The sequence below is a fragment of the Diuraphis noxia genome, unplaced genomic scaffold (assembly GCF_037042655.1).
Source record: "Diuraphis noxia isolate RWA-SAM2 unplaced genomic scaffold, SU_Dnox_SAM2 contig0001, whole genome shotgun sequence".
NCBI lineage: Eukaryota > Metazoa > Arthropoda > Insecta > Hemiptera > Aphididae > Diuraphis > Diuraphis noxia.
In genome coordinates this window covers 94377776-94398911 of record NW_028301711.1, presented here as the reverse complement: position 1 = coordinate 94398911, position 21136 = coordinate 94377776, and the positions used below count along the sequence as shown (strand labels likewise).

The following is a 21136-nucleotide window of genomic DNA, read 5'->3' as shown; positions in this document are numbered from 1 at the left end:
ATATTTTATGGCACCACCGTCATACAACATTATCGACAATGCTCTTCGCCTAATATGGTCACCTCTAATAAATCGTAATGTTAATTATATATCATTTGTCTTATGTGCGGTTTTTTGGCTATAAACTTATGTAAAGCACACTGACTTAGTGCTAGAAATAAAACTTCAAATCATCGTGTAGTAAGGTGAGTCGTTTTCATTTTTTTAATGATTGCAAATAATATTTATAATGATTATACAAGATCTATAGGTATGATGTTGGTTTTCGGTTCATTACAGTTATTTATTGTCTTTATAAATATTATTTGTGGATACCTAGTTAAAACTTTTAAAGTATGCTATTATATTGTATGCATAGTAGGTACACACGAAATCATTTTCAAAAGTACCTAATTGTTTTAGAAAAAAATTAATTAAACTTATTGTATAACTAATGTCTAATAGTAAAAGAAATACTTTAATGACAATATTATATACAGGCAATAATGCAATATATAGTACCGTATCATGCTTAGACAAAAATGAATATAAAATAACTTATTAAATAACATTTTTTTAATGTCATATGAAATGAATCACAGTACCTATATAACTATATAATGAGTATTATTAATAGGTCGCTTTATTACTGGTTCTAATAAAATAGTTAGTTAACTAATTAAAAGAGGCTCGTTGCATCATATATTTTAATATTTATAACTAAACAGGAAGAAATCGGAAAAAAATCCAAACCCTAATCCCGTTCACTCTATTAAAATTGATTAATTGAAACATAGTTTTTTATTGTCATAAAAATTAATTATGCAGCTATGAATTCAAGATTTATATAATTTTATTAATGAAAACTTATACAATAATTATTGTAAGATATATTTAAAATCGATTCTTAAGTTTAAAGTTTCGAGCTCCGAAAAGTTTTTCAGATTTGGCAAAAAATAAAAAACTGATGACGCTTTATCGTTATAATTAATGATAATATAATCATTGTTACAATATTTCATATTTTCATAGAATAAACATATTTTCAAATAAATTTTCCGATCAATTTAACAGTGAAGGCTAAAATTGACTTTTAATTTCTCATTTAATTAAGCGGTTCTGTTGATTTATAAGGTAAATAAAATATTTTATAGAAAATTGAAATTCGCCTATAAAAAACTTTCTTAAAGTACTTATTTGTACATATAGGTAGGTAATCAAATTTTTTTTCCGAGTAGGTACCTGAAATACCTGCGTATTTGAAATACTTACTTTTTAAATTAAGTATCTTTATCTTGACTTGAATACCTACCTGTAAAAGTAGTTTCTTTTTTCTTACAAGACTGGTTTTAATTGTTTGTCTCTGTGTCGACCCGGCTTAACAGTAAAATTTTGTTTTGATTTGTGAATAAAAAATAATAATAACAATATTTAATTACAATATTGTAAGAAACAGAAACCCGTCTTGTTATTACCACCCCTTGATTTTCAATCAAATGCAATATAACGCACGCGATCTGTTATCATCTATTTACGTAATTTCAAACACGAACTACTCAAGATAATATTATCTTAGTCGGCGATTTCAAATTAACTATCACTGATTTAATAGTGTTATCTACAAAGCGAATTTATCGTCGTATTTATCATAAGGGCGAAGGAATTCCAAACAACTTAACAGTAATATGATGATAATATGTTATATAGGTATTATTGTTATTATTATTATACAACATTACCGTCCTAATTATGATAATAAAATATTTTTAAAACTTGGTATTAGTATTTTATGACTATAATAGCACTAAGTCGCTCTTAGCGTTCTTTATTACTGTCGTTATTACGGTTTTTGTTTTTTCATTCATACCTACAATATAATATGCGAAAATTACTAACACGTATTCGTTTTATGTAGGACATCGACGGACTACAAGATGATGAACAATAATCAAGACGAAGAGCTCAAGCTCAGCAAAACGCATTTTGATGCGATCAAACTGTTGGAGGGAGCTTTACAAAAAATGGATGGAATTATATCTTCGGGTATGTAGATCTGATTATCAGTGAACATTTCGTTTTCCGTCCCAGAAACGATGATATTAAACATCGAACAATAATATTTCATTAACCTAAAGTGTCGAAGTTTTAATATTGCTAAAAATTATTACACTGTTTTTCTCAGGTTAGATTTCTATAAGTTTCTACTTTTCTTGTCAGCAGGTGACATGCTTAATGTTGATGGAGATGTCCCCCGCTATCTTATCTTACCTAATAGTAGTTATAACCTTAATTAATTATAATATACATAATTAATTTTTTTTTCTATTAAATGTATAATTTATTTTAAATTTTAAATATTAACTGAAAATTATACAAATTTAATTCTAAGTATGTTAACAATACTTAAAATTAAGTCAACATTTACCAACTTGAAAAAACTTTTAAAGTACTTTGTAATTTTATTATTTTTTTTTTTTTTAATAAATTTAAAAGGAATATCACATGAATTATTAGTACCTAATTACAATTACCATATTGAATGTGAAACTCATTAATGGTGTTTTGGCAAAAAAATTAAATGTTAACTATCGCGTAAAGTTTTATTGAAGCATAATAAATTATTTGAATAAACATTATTAAGAGGATGCTACACCCGCATGTGTTGCCTTCGACTTACAAATGTAAAACATAGCAAAAACTGTTACCACCACATAAAAACGAAAATTTTGGCTGAAATATTGTTTTTATTTTTTCAATATCGGAGCTACAAAACAAATTATTTAAATTTTAAAAGCATAAAATTATGGATATTGAAACAATAGATCTTTTTTCTTATAAGTTATAAATAAAAAAAAAACCGTAATATTTCACAGACATGTTCTCAACTATATTTTATATCAATTTGGAGTCTTAGCTATCAGTTATCACTATATCCTGAGTGGTTTTATCCCGCACAATATGGTTTTTGTTATATTGTACTTTTATTAGACAAAAACAACACATGTGGGTGTTGTGACCTCTTAAATAATTTGTAAAAATTGTATTGAGTGCCTTTATATATTTTCATTTATTAGATATGGGTACATTCTTTTGGAAGGTTTACACAATACCTTAACAAGATTAACCTTATGTAAACCAGTTATTAAAAGCAAAAATATTATGAAATTGATATTCATATAATAAGTTTGATAGGCAAATTCAGTCTACTGAAGCCATTCTGTTGGTGAGATTTAATTAAAATATTTGATTATACTAAATTTGATGCATATTGTTTTAGATTTATATGTTTTTTCCTCAATATAATATTATTTTTAAATGTTTATCATTTTTATTTTGTTTCATTTAATTATACAATGTGTATTTAGATATTATTAGTTAATAGTTTCAATAAATGAAATGTCTAAAACCAAATATATTTGTGAGAAGCACTTCACAGAATTAATTTGTGTACTATATAGCTATAAGATTAAGTATCTTTTTAATTTTTGTATCTATAGTAAATGTTATTGCATTTATTAGTATAGATTTGTACCCAGATTTGTATTATCTTAAGAGGACGCTACACACATATTTGTTGTCTCTGTCTTACAAGTGCGTAATATAGTAAATTTACCTATTATGAAACTTGATGTTAAGAACATTTTCTTTGTTTGTAGTGTTTGTACATTGGTTTTTCACAATAGTTCAATTTTATAGCAAGTTATGCATACATAAAAAAGTGTGTATTAATAATGCTCATAACTCACTTAAAAACTTAGTTATTGTAAAAAATCAACATACAGATACAGATGATGTTTTTAACATCAAGTTTCATAATAGGTCAATTTACTCTAATTTTTAAACTAACGGAGTAAATGGATCTGCTAATCGTAAATTTGTTATGTTACGGACTTGTAAGATGGAGATAACAAATATGTGTGTAGCGTTCTTTTAACTGTCTGTATGTTTATGTTTGAAGTAATATTGTATTCTTATTTTCAATGTATTTTGGATTATTATATAGTCAGGGCTGGTATTAGGGGTTGGGCGATCAGGGTGACTGTCCAAGGCGCGGATATATCATGGACACCTTCAGAGTTCAGATATTAGTTTTTAATTCAATTACTTAATCTGAACTAGAGGATGCATTAATTTTCCTTGCCCAGGGCGCATAGTTCCCTAAGACCAGCCCTGTATTTAGTTAATTAGTACTTATGTAGTTTCACTCTCACATGAATGTTTTTTTTAGCATATTAATTATTTTGGTTGCTTAGAATTTTATAAATTTATAATTTAAATATTTTGAATGGATATTTTTAAAGCAGTGACATTACCAAATAAATATTTACTCTTTATTAAATTCTAAGAATTTTTGTGAACGTAACATTTTTGAAGTTGATCGTTTGTTAGAATTTCTGATATAATTTCTTAAGAGGAAATTTTACCTGCATATACCTTCTCTACCTTACTAACACATTACAATCCCAAAATTTACATCTAGCAGTTCCAATTATGTGTTGTTAGCTTAAATTTTAGAGTATTAGATTCTGGATGAAGTGAGGAATGTATTGATTTTACAATGATGTATGTTTTTTTTTGTGTCTCATCACGTTTTGGAATAGAATATAGAAATAATGCTTTGATTTTTTACTTCAGCCATTCTTTGAAAAGGAATTCATCTATTTGGTACTTGGAGGAGGGGGGTCAGAAGTAAAAAATTAGTTTTCAAAAGCGTCAAGGAAACCCCTAAAAAAGTAACGAAAAAATATAATTTTTACGCATTATCAGTTTTTGACAAAATCAATTTTTTTTGTTTTGCTGTAACTCAAAAAGGAATCATCCAAAAAATCTTTGAAATTTAATTAAAAAATTATTATAAGTTGTACTTATTGTAGTAAAAAATCATAATTTTTGTTTATAAGCATTTAAAGTTCAAATGTTTACGAAATATGTCAAAATCACGAAAATTTGCATGTAATTATGAAGTTGAAAATTCATAAAATTTTTGTGATATATACGAAGGTTAAAACCCCCCAACATAAGGGTCTCCATAACTTTTTCTTCAAATAACTGTAAAAAAAACTTCAGAGTCAATATAGAAAAAATGTTGTAATCGTATAAAATACAGTGTCCCACAGAGATCTGACAAATGAAATAACTCTTGTTTTAATCAATATTTAAAAAAAATTTCTTTTAAATATAATTCATAGACACTTGCGCTACATTTTTAGAATACATTTTTTATTTTTTATTTTTTAATACTGAAAATAAAAAACTTAAAAATTGATAAAAAAATTTTTCGAAATATTCAATATAGCCAATTTGTAAATCTGATTTTTAGAAAAATTTATATGGTAAAAACACTTATTTAAGTCAAATGGCTGATTTTTTACAATTTTTTTAAATATCAATATTTTGGTTAAGTAAATTACGATCTAGTTTATATTAGAAACCTTGTAATTTCAAATAATAATAAAGTTTTTTAAAAATATTTTATAAGAACATTTTTAAATAAGTGCATGTTAAAATCTAATTATTTTTTTTATTATATTTATTATAATAATATGTGATGTATAAACTATAAATTACTATAATTTACCTAACGAAAATATTGATATTTAAAAAAATTGTAAAAAAACAGCCATTTGACTTAAATAAGTGTTTTTACCATATAAATTTTTCTAAAAATCAGATTTACAAATTAGCTATATTGAATATTTTGAAAAAAATTTTAAGTTTTTTATTTTCAGTATTAAAAAATAAAAAATAAAAATGTATTCTAAAAATGTAGCGCAAGTGTCTATGGATTATATTAAATTTAAAAGAAATTTTTAAAAAATATTGATTAGATCAAAAGTTATTTAATTTGTCAGAATGTCAGATCTCTTTGGGACACACTGTATATTATAATTTAGGTATAGGTAATATAATATATCCTAGACTGACAAATTATCTCCGTTCAGAATCGATTTTCGTGTACAATGATACTTGTTATTGTATTAAAATTTAACACATCCATAATAGTGGCCTACTCTCCATCACTACTATACACAGACTATAGCAGACCCACTTGCCCATTTTTAATATTTTTAGTTTTAATTAAAAATTGACCTATCATTAAACTTAAATGTAAGAAAATTATCTATGTTCTTGTTTGTTGAAGTTGAAAATGCTCATGATTCACTTAAAAACTGTCAAAAGAACACAGTAATTGTCTTAAATTTATTTTGGATAATAGGCCAATTTACACTAATATTTAATTAAATGCTAATGATACCAAATTGGAGCTGCTGAATACACATTTAGATATATTATGTGTAATTGAAATACTGCAATCTGCAGATATAATATCCTTTGAAAAATTCTAAAAGTATAATAATATATTTATTATTTATTCTAAATTGTAAATATTTTTAAAGGTATAGTTATTATTAAAATGTATATTCATATTGTACACTAACTATGAATACATTTTTAGAACCAACATCAAATTCAAAATGTTTTAACAACTCAAATGGACAAACTGTATTAAACAACTTTACTCAACAAGTAGATATTAATGTTAATATTTAAATATAATGTATAGATTTATATCAGTTTTTATGTTTTTAGAAAAATTCTGATGATTCTTCTGATCATTTAGAGTCATTTAAACTCCAAGTTTCTATGTTAAATAATCAAATTGATACTCTTTTAAGAAAATTAAGTCATCTAGAAAAGTATCTATTGCAACAAAATGATTTAAGAAAAAAAGCTGAAAATAAGCTCCACGAGGTAAATATTAAAATTGTATACTTTATAACTTATTAGAATCTAATATTGTAATAATGATATTGTTTTGAAGGAAATGATTTTAAAATCAAAATTAGAAACGGAAAAACTTGAAGTTATTGCTATGCTAACTAATTTGAAATTAGTAAATGTTAGGTTAACTAAGGAAAACATGGAACTTAAAGAAATGATAATAAATAATCAAAATGCACAGAATTCAATGACTTCATCATGTACATCAGAGGTGGTAGTAAGTTTTAAACAATTTATTATTAAATATATAATCTAATAAAATCCAATTGTATGATAAATTATTAATCAAATTTTACAAAAGTGTACCTTACATTATTTATTTTTCAAAACAATTTTTTTTAAATATTATTTACCTTACCAGATTTTTATGTTTTTGAGATACTTAACTTATTAATGAAAGTCAAAATAATATTTGAAAAATATTATTTAGCCCATCTCGCTTATATATTTTTGTTTTTAATGATTATTTAAATATTACTTCGATATTAAAGTATTTATCTTATTATAATAATCTAATACTTGCATTACAAATTATCGTAGTTACATATAAAAATATCTTCTTTGAAATACAAACCGATTGTAATCACAAATAGTTCTTAAAAATAAATTACACCAACTTGTCTCCATCTTACATGTGCTTTATATAACAAATTTACAAACAATTTACCATTTTAAAACATTCTTAATTTGCTTTAAAATTGAAATATAATTTAAAAAAAAAAAATGCCTATAATATTATCTATATAATAATATTATATCTTTAAATTTTATAAGATTTCAATTCAGTTTAATTTTTTTTGAGGGAAACAACAAATGATCGGTGAATCTTTGAATATTATTATAATTGGTACTATAATTGTTTTTTTTTTTAGAACTCTCAGTTTCATCGTTCAAAAAACCACGGATCACGTTTCTATTGTAGTTTACCTAGACATAATATATCTAAAAAGAAAAATGAAAACCAGAATATTAAAAATGAGTTATTAAATAATATTACTGAATCATGTGCAAACTTAATGAACCGAAGATCACAGTTTGACAAATGTTCTTCAGCACCAAATTTAGGTAACTGAATATTTAGAATATAATAATTATCAAGATAATCTAAAATTATATTTCACTCATAATTCATTTGAAAGTTTAAAAATATTTTTTTATTTAAAATTTGAAAAGTAATTGTCACTCGGTTATTAAAATATTGTTATATGTTAAACTTAGTTACATTTGTTTTAAAATACAAACAAAAATCTATCTTGTAATATATATTAAATATTGTTATTAATACAATTTTTTTTTTTTGAATTTACTTGATATTTAGTTGATTCAAAAAATGATGGTCAAAATGAACAAATATTAGAAAATAGTTCCAGTTTATTTTCCAGTACCAAAATTTATTCTTTTCAAAAGTATTTATCACAGTTTTTATGAACTAAAAGTAAACATAAAATATTAACATTTCTTTTGAATGTTTTAGTTCAAATGTACTGTTTAGTGAGCTAAATCGTCAACAATTACGTGATTGGTTTGTTGAACAAGGTATTGATTATGTTTTAGAAGGATCAAAATTATGGCCTACTTCTGGAAAAGAATTAATTTCTGCTTCAATCGGCGAAATTGACGAAAAATTTAAATTTAAAGTAAGTTAAAACATTTATTTTAATACTTACATTAAACAAAAATTGATACTGTTAAGTGTTAATGCTATATAACTTGAATTTAAAAATCATGCGAGTATTAACTATATCATTTAAAATAATCAATATATGAAAATACTATACATTGCATTATTTTAATTATAATTTCTGAGTAGCAGTGCAATTGTAAAATATTCTAATAATTCAATAATTATTAGGACAAGGAACAAAAAATGATAGCTGAAAAATATATAATATCAACAATCAATTATAAAAAAGTAGCTATTATAGTGCATTTGAAAAATAAGAGAAGCAATTAACAAAATGATTAAAAGTGATTGAAAACTAAAAAATATATTTTAAAATTTCTATTTTTTGAAAACGATTGAAGTAAAGATATAAAGTTACATAAAAAAATTAATATATTTATACACCATACCTATTAGAAATATTTTCCACATAATATAGTTTTTTATTGATGAACGTCTTAACATCTAGATTTTCATACAGATATAAATAATAACAATAGTATAGAGTTATTAAAAATTAATGGATGCTTTGCGCCTGGCTTCTCAAGTCACCATTTCTTATGTCATGTGTTTTTTTGGGGATATACTAAAGATGCTGTGTATGTATCATTGAGTAATATAGAGGAGCTGTTATCTTCATTGTTATGTATAACTGTTGATGTGCAAATGGTTTCTATTTTACAGTTCAACTACTTTTACGAAAAAAAATATTGTGAAGCTTAAATGTTTTAATTATAATATGAAAATTCATAAATCATTACAAAAATAGATAAAGAAATGAATAATCCATATTACTGTAAAAAAATAAGGTCTATACCATAATATTTTTTTTCCTGGAATATGTATTATATGTATCCTGTAAGATAAAAATTATTTGCGCTTCAATTTAACTATTGGAACTTTTTACATAATTTATTATATTATTATTATTATATTATTCTAATTCTAAAAATTAAAAATATCCAAGTATTTTAAATCAGATGAATCATTTTAAATAATCTGAATTGCTAAACTTTGCACATTATGTTATATTATAAGAATAATATGTTGAAACCATTTACTTTGTATTAAGCAAGTCGTAAATATACTAATAATTAGAATATCAGTTTATTTATATTACTAAGTTATGTACTTGACAATGCATTTTCTTATTAAATTTACATTAGTCCTGTACTTGTAATTATATTCTAATATAAATATATTTGTATATATTATATTTTGTTGAAACTAATTAACAATTATGTTACATTTTTAGCATTGGTTACATAGAAAAAAGCTAATTTTATCCATTCAATTTGAAAAAGATCCAAATAAATTATTTGACGAAGATAAATATTTAGCCAAAGCAAGGTATTTAAATACATCTTGGGTACTACAATGGTTAGATGACATAGGTCTTCCTCAGTATAAAGAACCATTTTCTCAGGCAGCTATAAATGGTACCCTTTTACACAGACTCACCAAAGATGATTTTCTAATGATGCAATTCGGAAATTCAGATTTACATTTCTCTAGTCTCCGATATGGAATTAAAGTAAATTTAAATATTATTTTAAAACTTGCAATGATGTATGATTAATAAATATTAGATATAATATGTTGTGTAAAGGTGTTGAGGAAGAATAATTTTGATCCTGAATGTCTAATTCGTCGTTCTAATACTAACAAAAATGATGATGATTGTAATTTATCACTATGGACAACACATAGAGTAATGGAATGGCTTTGTAGTGTCAATTTGGCTGAATATGCATCTAATTTAAGGGGCTCTGGTGAATATTTTATACATTATTTTTATTTTTATTAACAAGATAATAATTAATTTTATATAAAAATTAAATCTATCAGTATGTTAAAAACACTGATTAATAAATATTTTGTTTTTAATTCAAATGAATATTAATATTATATTAATATGAATTTTCACTGTAAAAACTTGATTCATTTTATAAATACTCAAATATTTTTTGAACATTATTATAAGATGAGTATTCATTTATTTGTTATAATTTAGGTGTTCACGGTGGATTAATAGTGTATGATGACAGATTTACTTCTGAGCTTCTAGCTGACATTTTATTCATACAACAGAGCAAAACATTACTAAGACGTCATTTAAGCATACAGTTCAGTCAGTTAATTGGAAAAGATTTAAATCAAACAAAAAGAGATTATCAGTGCAAACCAAAATATAGACCTTTAACAATATCATCTAAGACTAAAGTAAGTGATATTTAATAATGATTTTAAAAAATCATGTCATATTTTTACAATAAACTTTACATTTCATTATAATTATTAGAAAACTACATAAAATATATTTGTTATGATTTAGATTCAGAAAAAATCACAATTTTCATTAAAGAGGAAAAAACATAACAATGAACTGAGTATTGGTGATCTGATTTGTCCTATTGACGATTAAAATTAGAAGTTTTATTTTTACGTAGTTAAACCAAAGTTAAAATACATTTAGTACATGACAAAAAAAAGACTTATCGCTTATTATATTTTATGGATGTATTTAAATTAATGATAATTGTGTTTGTTAAAAAGTATAACAATAATTAACAATTTCCTGACCAAAAATTAATTATATTTTATAAGTTAAAGATTTTTGTAATAAAAATATTTAATGTTAATACATTATATAAACACTATGTTATAGTTGAATAAATTTGTATTTAATAAGTAACATAAATGTAAGACTACTTAATGTTTTTAAACAATTTCCTTGACACCCTTTAGCTAGAATCTACTTATAAAGTTATAACTGCAATATGGTACACCAAATTCAATATTAATCAATTTGGAAACTAACATAAATAAAGGTAAATTATTCAAATGCTTTATTATTCCAATAAGGTGTCTTTCTAAATTGGTCAAATAGTTAATTGGTATCAGATACATAACCTGATTTCATTATATATTTTTTATTATTAGAAATAAGCCTCAGCAGCAGAGGCCATTGGCTGACATAGTTTACATTGTTTAGGAAGAATTATTATATACATTATTTACGTACACATATTACAACATAATAAATTATCAGCTAATTTCATTATATTTTCAAATTTTCATCAATTGTTTACCTATATCACTATTTTCGAAACACTTTACAAGCTATGTATGTGTTCTAAATTATTTATATACAGAGTGATCTAACGGGTGTCACCTTGTATTATAGGTATATAATATAATGAAAATTGTCTCAACATTTTTAACTGAAATGTACAATATATATTTAAAAAAATGTTTCTTAATATTTTTTACTGAACTGTACAATATTTTTATAATATGGCAAATATTTTAGAGGGGGCTTTGTGGCTATCAAGGGGGGCAAAGCCCCCCCCCCCCCCCGGATATCCGCCAATGATGGGTAGGTACGACATTTACGGTAATGCAAAAACTATAGTTTTAGTTATTACGCTATTTCTCATTTAACGGAACGTTATTTTTACCGTAAAGTTTAGCGTATCTTTGCAAAAACTCTCTATTATGACGTTACTAATTACTATACGACATTACGTATAGACACTACAGCGCTACCGTATACGGTTGTAACCACTAACTTGTAACCACGAATTAAGATATACTTAATATCTAGAGTATAATATCTTAATTTGTGGTTGTAACTCAATTGTCAGCATGTATGCAGTAAGCACTAAGCCATATCAAAATGTATAATTATAGGAAATTAATATTAGAATGAGAAATTAAGAAATTTCAAATGATAATTTTATATTCACTATTGTCTATTTTAATGTCCATTCATTATTCATTATTCTTAAAATTGTTATTATTGCAATCAAATGAAAGTTTTTCAGTTGTTACTTACACTACATATTTTTTAAACGTTTCAAAATAAAACAGTTCTCAATATAACAAACATTTCGTTTAACTAATTTGTATTTATTATCAATTGATAATAAATACAATATTTTATTGCACTTAAGTATTATAATTTAAAATAGGTACCCAATATACTTAATCATGATGTTGATATTGATATAATATAATATTATTAATATTGTGCTAAAAGTAGTACTATTCTACTAATTACCTACAAAGTAATTTAAAATGTTAAAACAAATCACTGGGTTTATAAAAACTACTGTCATAATTAATAATTATTATAATATATTCAAACAGTGTAATCTTAACTTAAAAATACAAATAAATTTTAAAATATATAATGTATATAATAATTTTTAACTGAATTCCTACCCGTAAGCCGTAATACTATCGATTCTTCGACTATTGCAGAATAAAAGAAAAATACTTACTAATTATAATATGAAAAACGATTATTTTAGTAAATATTAAATACGTTGTGCCGTAGAAATAAGCTTTTTTAGGTTGGCCAGTTGTCATTTCAATTTCCAAAAAGGTAGGATAGTAGTAATAGAAGAGTTAAAAATTAAAATATCAGTCGGACTGATTTAAAAAAGCTTAACCCGTTCAATGCCATTGTCGACGGGTAGTCGACATCGGCAACATTGCCCGGGTCGCCTTTGTCGACTACCCGTCGACAAAATATAGAGCTGCGTTTACACATGAGCTCGAGCACGAGTGAGCACTGAGCGGCTCTGTTTAAATTTTTTCGCTCGCGAGCCACCGATTGTCGGTCTCGATGTCGTGCTCAAAGGATTTAATTGATATTTGAGCCAAATTCGTTAGTCATATTCAAACGGCTTTTTCACGTTTCTGAGCCGAATCCAGTGCTTCTGTATTTAATTATTATTTTATTTAAAAAAAAAAACTTCGTCGAGCATTACGTCGATGGCAATTACATAATTATACAGCTACAGATGTACCTATTTAATTTAAATATGATATGGTGATGAAAGTATGGGACCAATGAATGCCTAATTACTTTTTAAATTAATTTATATTATTGTTATTAGGTCCCTACATTAAATTAACTAAATATAAGTAGGTAAATACAGTAGGTACATTGGTAAGTGTATGGACACTAATATTAAATATAATTTATAGTATAAGTATTAAAACGGATTTGTTTTTTTTTTATCAAACAACTATTATTTATTATAACCATTATACTATTTATAAATCCTATAGCTATATGCAATATTTTATATTATGAAAATAAACATATTTTCATATACCCGTAGTTCTATTTTAAAATAATTGTCCAGTGTATTGTGATCAGTGTTATTTTCATTTGTCGTAAAATCGTCAAGATATAGTTTTTATTAATTTAGTATAGTTTCAATCCTGTAACATTACAGTGATGTGACGAAACTTTTAGTGCACATTTATCGAGTGATCCAAAGTGCTAAAATGTCGAAGTCCATTTTTGATTGGGATCGCGAAAAGTTCTTAAAACTAATACAGATATACGAACAAAATCCCATATTATGGGATGCTCAAAATGCACAGCATTTTAATAAAAATTTAAAAAATGGCGCATGGTTGAGTATCGCAAATCAAATGGATGAAGATGAAGACATTGTGAGAAAAAAAATGAACAGTCTTAATGGATCATTCCGACGTGAGAAATCCAAAAACAAAAAACTCTATGCGCACAGGAAAAGGTAATAAATGTATAATAAAGACGTGCTCTATAGTCTATATCATAATTATTATAACTGTTGGATCATTTCCAACGCAATATTTTATTTATTTTACATTATTTTATCATACATAAATTGTTAATAAATCTAGGCCGAGATGAAATATATAAATCTAAATGGTTTGGATACGAACATATGCAGTTTTTAAATGATAAAGATGAACCAAGGAAAACCATAAACGTGAGTTTAAAGTTAATGTTGAATATTGAAAAAATAGTTAGCTTACAGTGGCGCAACAAGCGGGGTTGTTGGGTTGTTGGGTGGTACTACTTACACTAGGACATCAAGGTACCTGACATTTTTTTAGGGCACTATTTGATGTGTTTGTGATATCGGAAATTTCCAAAAATAATATTTAAAAAAAAGTTATTACGTTCTAAATAAATTTAATCAAAATATATTGATATATTAAAATATTCTAAAAATTAACTACATAACTTAAAATGTTTTTATCATCAAAATTGTTCTTATAATCGGATTTATAAATTGGATATTTTTAATTTAACCTATTTGAAATATTTTAATATATATAGGTATAAAATCTATACTATAACTATGGTGACCAGACGTACTTTGAGATTCTGAACGAAGTGATGAATGTATTGATTTTACAATGATGTGTGTTTTTTTTTTAATGTTTTTTTTTTTTGTGTCTGTGTACAGCATAACTAGTCGAAATAAGTAGTCAAAAGTAAACATTTTCCAACAGTTTTCAAAAAAATCGAGAAAAACAAAAAAAAAATGACAAAAAACGGGAATTTTTACGCAAAACCAGTTTTCGACCAAATCGATATATATTTATATGGTTGTAATTCAAAAACTAATCACTGTAAATACTTGAAATTTTCACCAAATGTTAATATTAGTGATATCTATATACAGTTTAATTTTCAAAAATTTTCGACTTTTTTTGAGTTATTTATAGACCACTGAAATTTTCGATTTTTTTGAGAATTTTTTTTTGAAGTGTCAGTAAAAAAATGTTGGACGACAAAAAAAACTTGAAAGTTTAATACACGGTTCCTTATGAGTTGTTCTTATTGTAGCTAAAAAAAATTAAATATCGTAAGTCACAATTTTTTTTTAATAATCGTTTACAGTTCAAAATTTTACGAAATCTGTCGAAAACGCGAAAATTTGCAAGTAATTTGGAAGTTGAAAAATCATAAAAATGTTTTCGTTTATAACTAAGGATTAAAATACAAAACTAAGTTTTCCTTAAGTTTTCCTTCAAGTAGCTATAGAGAAAACTCGAAGCATCATTATAGGAAAAATTTTAAGTGCGTTTGAATTTTAAATTTTTACGAAATAGCGTAACGATAAGGATTTATCCTCAAACGATTTTAAACATTTGTTATTATTCAAAAAGCATAAGTTGTAGATATACTTAAAATTTTACCAGTTATTAAGATTGACATTTTCTTTACATGATTTAATTTTCAATATATTTTGACTTTTTAAGAATACATAGGCACAATTTTTTTTTATTACTATTTGAAGTTCAAATATTGACTTAATACGTAAAAATTACGGCAATTTTCAAATTATCTTAGATCAAAATTCATAAATGTTTTTATTTTTATACATAAGATTTGAGAATTTAATACAAGGCTCATAATATAATTTTGCAATAGCATTTGAAAAATAAAAGAAATATATAGCCACATTTTTTTTTACAAGCATTCAAATTTTAGTTTTGACAACATACGTAAAAATCACGAAAATTCGTAAATTATTTTATTCTAGAAATTCATAAAAAATTTTCCTTTTATACCTAAGATTTGAAAATTTAATACAAGGCTCCTAAAATATTTTTACAATAGCAGTTGAAAAATACAAGAAATTTATAGTCACATTTTTTTTTTACAAGCATTTAAATTTAAATGTTGACAACATACGTAAAAATCACGAAAATTCGCAAATTATTATAAGCTAGAAATTCATAAAAAATTTCCTTTTTAAATCTAAGATTTGAAAATTTAATACAAGATTCCTTACAGATTTGTCAATCTTTATCACAAAAAAAATGTCCACCGGAAATTCAAATTAAATTTTTATTAGCATTTGAATTTCAAATATTGACAAAAATTCGTCAAAACCATGAATATTTGTAAATTATTTTGTAGTTCAAAATTCATAATATTGTTTGTATTTATATCTAAGGTTATAAAATTTAACACCAAGTGTTCCATAAGTTTTGCTTCAAATAGCTATAGAGAAAATTTGAAGCGTCATTATAGGAAAAATGTTTTGAGCGTTTGAGTTTTAAATTTTTATGAAATCGCGTAATGATATCGATTTACCCTCAAACCAGGTATTCGTATATCTATGATAATTTAAGGTATTATGAATTATGATAACTACACTAATTAATTAACCGTGCCTTATGCAAAATGCGTCTTAATTGAAAAATAAAATATTTGTTTCAAAATAGAATATATGACAATATTTAAATATAATATATCCTAGACTGACAAATCATCTCCGTTCAGAATCGTTTTTCGTATACAATGATACCTATCATTCCATTCAAATTTAATCCCATCCTTACAGTAACCTACAGTACAGCAGAGCGACATCCACGACTTACCCGCTTTTTTTCGTATGACAGTACTTTTTTTTTGATGAATTCTCCTAGTGTTTCACGGTGCTTTTGAAAATTACTGGGAATTTTAAATTTTGACCTCTTCAATGCACCAACAATATTCACTTTCTCATCGAACAAGATACTGAAGTGGAAAATTGAATCGTTATTTCGACTATTTATTGTGTACACAGACCCAAAAATAAAAAACACTAATCATTGTAAACCAATAAATTCATCGCTCCGCTCAGAATCTAAAATGTACAAAAATAATATGTCATAATTATGTATTAATTACGTATACAGAAAATTGTCTGAACTATTGTATTATGATCTGAATCCAGTTTAAGGTGCACTACAGTGTACAATATAATCCATCAGTAAATTCAAAATAATCTATCTCATTATAATTGTCCATATATAAAATTAAACAGTTAAGTACCTATATAACTAAAAATTTAATTTAAAAAAAAAAAAAGCGGGTAAGTGGTATCGCTCTGCTGTACATTAGGGGGTGGGGTGGACCTCTGACTAGGGTAGGTTAAGTTTTTGTACATTTTTTAATTAAATAACATATTATATTACTAAAGTTACAAGGATAGTAACAAGATATTAATCTTTTTTTAACTATATAAAGGTTTCTATTTTTTTTTTATATTTATACTAACACAATGTGTAATACACATATTATATAAATTAAAATTTGATTTTAAAGTGTATACAATTAATTATCATGCACATTTAATGTTACAAACAATTAGAATATAATATATTAATATTATATGTACCTACCTAAATAGCCTTAGTTATATACTCGTGTAAGTGGAATCAATTAAGGTATATACATATACAATATACATATTATTATGTTAAATTCCTAATATGTTTATATTACATTTTATGCAATAAAAAAGTGAAAATGTCTTAATTTTTAAATTATTTTATTTATTTTTTACTGTAATTAGTTTAAAAAAAACATCATTATAATAAATAATCATTTAGTGTATATTTAGTGATTTTTAAGATTATTATGTGCTTTGTCCTGTAGTTATTTAAGACTAAGTATAATTATGAATTATTACCTACATTTCATTCTTACCTTGACATGAGTCTGACTACAATACGCTTGTTAATGCAATGCATACTTCTGGTATAATACTAGATATTGTAGATTTTGAGATTTTGAATGTGTATTGTAGACTACTCGTAGTATACGAATCCCCAGTGGCCAGAAAACGTAAAGTCACGGCTAATCTTTCCTCTACACTTATAGGTTTCCTCCAATGCGTGGTTTGTTTTTCTACTTGCGAACGAATCAATGAAACTAAATACTTGAAGTCAGAATAAGCCATGCGAACGAAATTTTCAAACTGTCCACTCTCTTGAAATAGTAAATCATTGATTAAATTTAGTCCACCATGTTCATCCCTGTTCTTAAACAACCGAGCGATCCACCAACGTCTTTTCTGTTTTTTTTTTTTTTTGTTTTTTTTTTGATAAGTGAATTCAAAATTATGAATGTGGCACCTGCGATGATTGTGCGTCTTTTTACAAGTTCGTTATTGACCATTTTAAATAAAAGTTAAGACTTATTGGTAACTGAGTACAAAAAAACTGGATGTGAAATGTGGACTTTTAAGTCGATAATGAATAACTGTCGTCTGAATTTAATTTTTGCGAATAATTTTGAGCCAGTTAGAGCGGCTCCGGTCAGCTCGCCTATAGTGTTTACACAATGCGCTCAGTGCTCATGTTTTGCTCGCGGTCACTACGGCTCACTCGTGCTCAAGCTCATGTGTAAACGCAGCTTAGTAGTGTTCACTTTGATGGTTTATAATTTTTACTGGCTACGGGATAACGGTCTGAAATTTATTGTAGGCGATCAGTAGGGCTAGGATTTTGTAGCATTTGCATTTTCTTTCGTAGTACTCCAGGACATGGCTAATCAAAAACAAAATTCGATTCATTCATCATAGAGTTCAAATATGCAATTTTGTTTTTGCTTTTTTTGCTTTTTCTTGTGATATTCGTAAATAAATGCTTTATTGGTACTTTTTTGTCAGTTTATTAGCTTTTTAATTGGTTTTTGTTAATTATATGCATATTTTAACATTTACGTACATAATATTTATCTAAATTATTATTTTTTCATTTATTTTAATTGTATAATTATATATATTTTGTGAATTCGTAGTGAAATATTATCGCCTTATCGGAAAATATTTCTGAAAATAGATTCTTAGATTTTGTGATTACTGATTACCGAGTGGGGAGTAGTGGTTACGTAAAACAACGTCTGTAATATCGTCGTAATATTATGTCTGGACTTCAGACGCAATGAGAACGATATTTATTGACTTGTTTACTATATCTAAATTTACAATAATATTATTTAGCATTTCCTAATTATAGGAATTTCTATGGTGGTTTATATCCGAGTGCTAGCGTACGGAGTATTGTCGCGACTCGCGGAACCACGATATCAGTGATCGACAATACGTTAAGCCGACAATCATAACTAAACTAATCAGCTTAACTTAAAAATGTTTAAGTCTTTTTTAGTTGCATTTTCCTGGTTAAATGCTTTTTTTTGTGGCATTATTGGCAATTTTTTAATTCCTTTATTGCAGGTTTTTAGTGCTTCATTTTCCTAGCCCTAGCGATCAGGTTCCTTCTAAAGGTAGCCACACACGGTCCGGTCGGCCTGTCAGTTATGCCTGCACAGGCCGCCGGAGACCGGTCGGCCGGACTGGCACAGCGCTCACATACGTTCCGGCGAATCTGTCCGGCCGCGGCAAGTTTTATAATACAATTTGGCCGGACGGCCGGAACCCATACACGTTTCGATACGCCTGCGCAGCCCCGCGGTCGACCGGATGGACGAACGAGTTTTCATATTTTCTCCGGCGGCCTGTACAGATATAACTGTTCAGGCGACCGGAACCTACAAACGCAACGGCCGACCGGGGGCGGCTTTCATTTGGGCGAATAACCCAAAATAACATATCGTTTGGGCGAATTTATATACATCATTTGGGCGAAATGTACACACACCCCTAATTTATCTAATACATCGTTTGGGCGAGCCGAGTTATTAAAAAAAAAAATTGTTATATAATATTATTCCTAAAAAATAATTTATAAAATTATGACTAATTATCACAATATTATATTTAGTCATCATATTGATTATAATTTATAGACTATATAATATACGTTTTCCTTCTCATTTTTAGAGACTTAGGACTCTCAGTTAATTCTAATTGGTATATGGTTAAAAATGTGTTATGTTGTAATTGTCATATATAATTTATTATCTTATAATTTGTTATTAGTATGGTACCTCATATCCATTATATTGGTGTGTGTGTACGGCGATCGTACAGACACACAAACAAAAAGATCGACGAATTCTTACTACAATAGTTTATTTCTATTCAAACATTACTTACAAATCGCTCGCGTACTAGGATGGCCGATGACTGACTAGGGGTCGTCTATGTCGCCTATATTTATTAAAAACGAAACAGGTTCTAGAATGTTCGCGACCCGGCACGCCACCGCACGACGGTTCGCGAACATTCGTTAAGCCGATAATAATAATAATAATACTCTAATTTACGTACGCTCCCAACAATATATTCTCATATAAATTGTCATATTGTCATAATATTTTATTAAAAATAGTACCTAACTAGTTTTTTTAATTTTAACTCATATTTAATATGATCGTATTTATTATATGTTAAATATAACATGTTACTTCCCTATTATTATTCAATAATTTATAAATTCATCTAAACGATCGGTTAATTTCTCGCCCAAATGATACAGCTCTACTCAGGTAAATTTTGGGTTATTCGCCCAAGTGAATGACGCCCCCGACCGGTCTCCGGCGGCCTGTGCAGGCATAACTGACAGGCCGACCGGACCGTGTGTGGCTACCTTTACGAATCTAACGATACCATTGGTTTTTAATGTTGTTTAATTTTAGTTTGAATATTTATTTTTCCCCGAAATCACGACGACGTTTATCGCCGATAATAATTGTATACCGTATCATTATAATTCTGTCGCAATTTGACATAATAAATGGTATGAATAACATTTCCAACACTAACATAATATCCATTCAAATTATTTTACGCTGTATACAAGTATACACCGTGTTCCTCAGAATACAGGGTGATTCGAAAAATATAAAACTATTTTTATTACGCGATGAAAATTATTTTTAATCATGAAGTATTTATAAATAAAATGAGATTATTATTTGTTTACTTTTTCTGCGGCTATTCTAGTCGTAAAGTACGTTATAGATAAAGTGATGAGTACGTATTACGGCGTCGACGCGTAGTCGACCGTACGTAGTTTCGGCGCGGCGACGAGGGCGACATAGGTTTGTTCGTTTTGACAAAAAGTGTACACTTTTTCATAATGGTATACACCTGAAGCGTTTGTTTTAGAAAAGTGTTAGCGTACACACTGTTTGTTTTGAAATATTGTGGGTTTGGTGTGTACACTGTATCC

The 21136-nt window shown here is 26.4% G+C and overlaps 2 protein-coding genes across 5 annotated transcripts; both read left to right on the top strand.

The window, feature by feature from the left end:
• The first annotated feature begins 1583 nt into the window (after positions 1–1583).
• Positions 1584–11126, top strand: LOC107164343 (liprin-beta-2-like). 4 transcript variants are annotated; one of them, XM_089216631.1, is made up of 12 exons: positions 1584–1686; positions 1895–2022; positions 6437–6507; positions 6571–6732; positions 6803–6973; positions 7635–7827; positions 8081–8168; positions 8237–8399; positions 9681–9959; positions 10035–10197; positions 10440–10648; positions 10761–11126. In XM_089216631.1, exons 1-12 carry the CDS (start codon positions 1676–1678, stop codon positions 10848–10850), a joined length of 1728 nt encoding a protein of 575 aa, XP_089072757.1. In that variant the 5' UTR covers positions 1584–1675; the 3' UTR covers positions 10851–11126. The 4 variants fall into 4 exon arrangements, with proteins under 4 accessions (XP_089072757.1, XP_089072755.1, XP_089072758.1 ...); XM_089216629.1 differs by having other exon boundaries at positions 6803–6979; XM_089216632.1 differs by lacking the exon at positions 1584–1686 and adding an exon at positions 1739–1755 and having other exon boundaries at positions 6803–6979.
• A 2603-nt stretch (positions 11127–13729) lies between these two features.
• On the top strand, positions 13730–14301 carry LOC107164344 (uncharacterized). Its single transcript, XM_089215347.1, has 2 exons — positions 13730–13940; positions 14114–14301. Exons 1-2 carry the CDS (start codon positions 13730–13732, stop codon positions 14299–14301), a joined length of 399 nt encoding a protein of 132 aa, XP_089071473.1.
• Positions 14302–21136: the final 6835 nt, after the last annotated feature.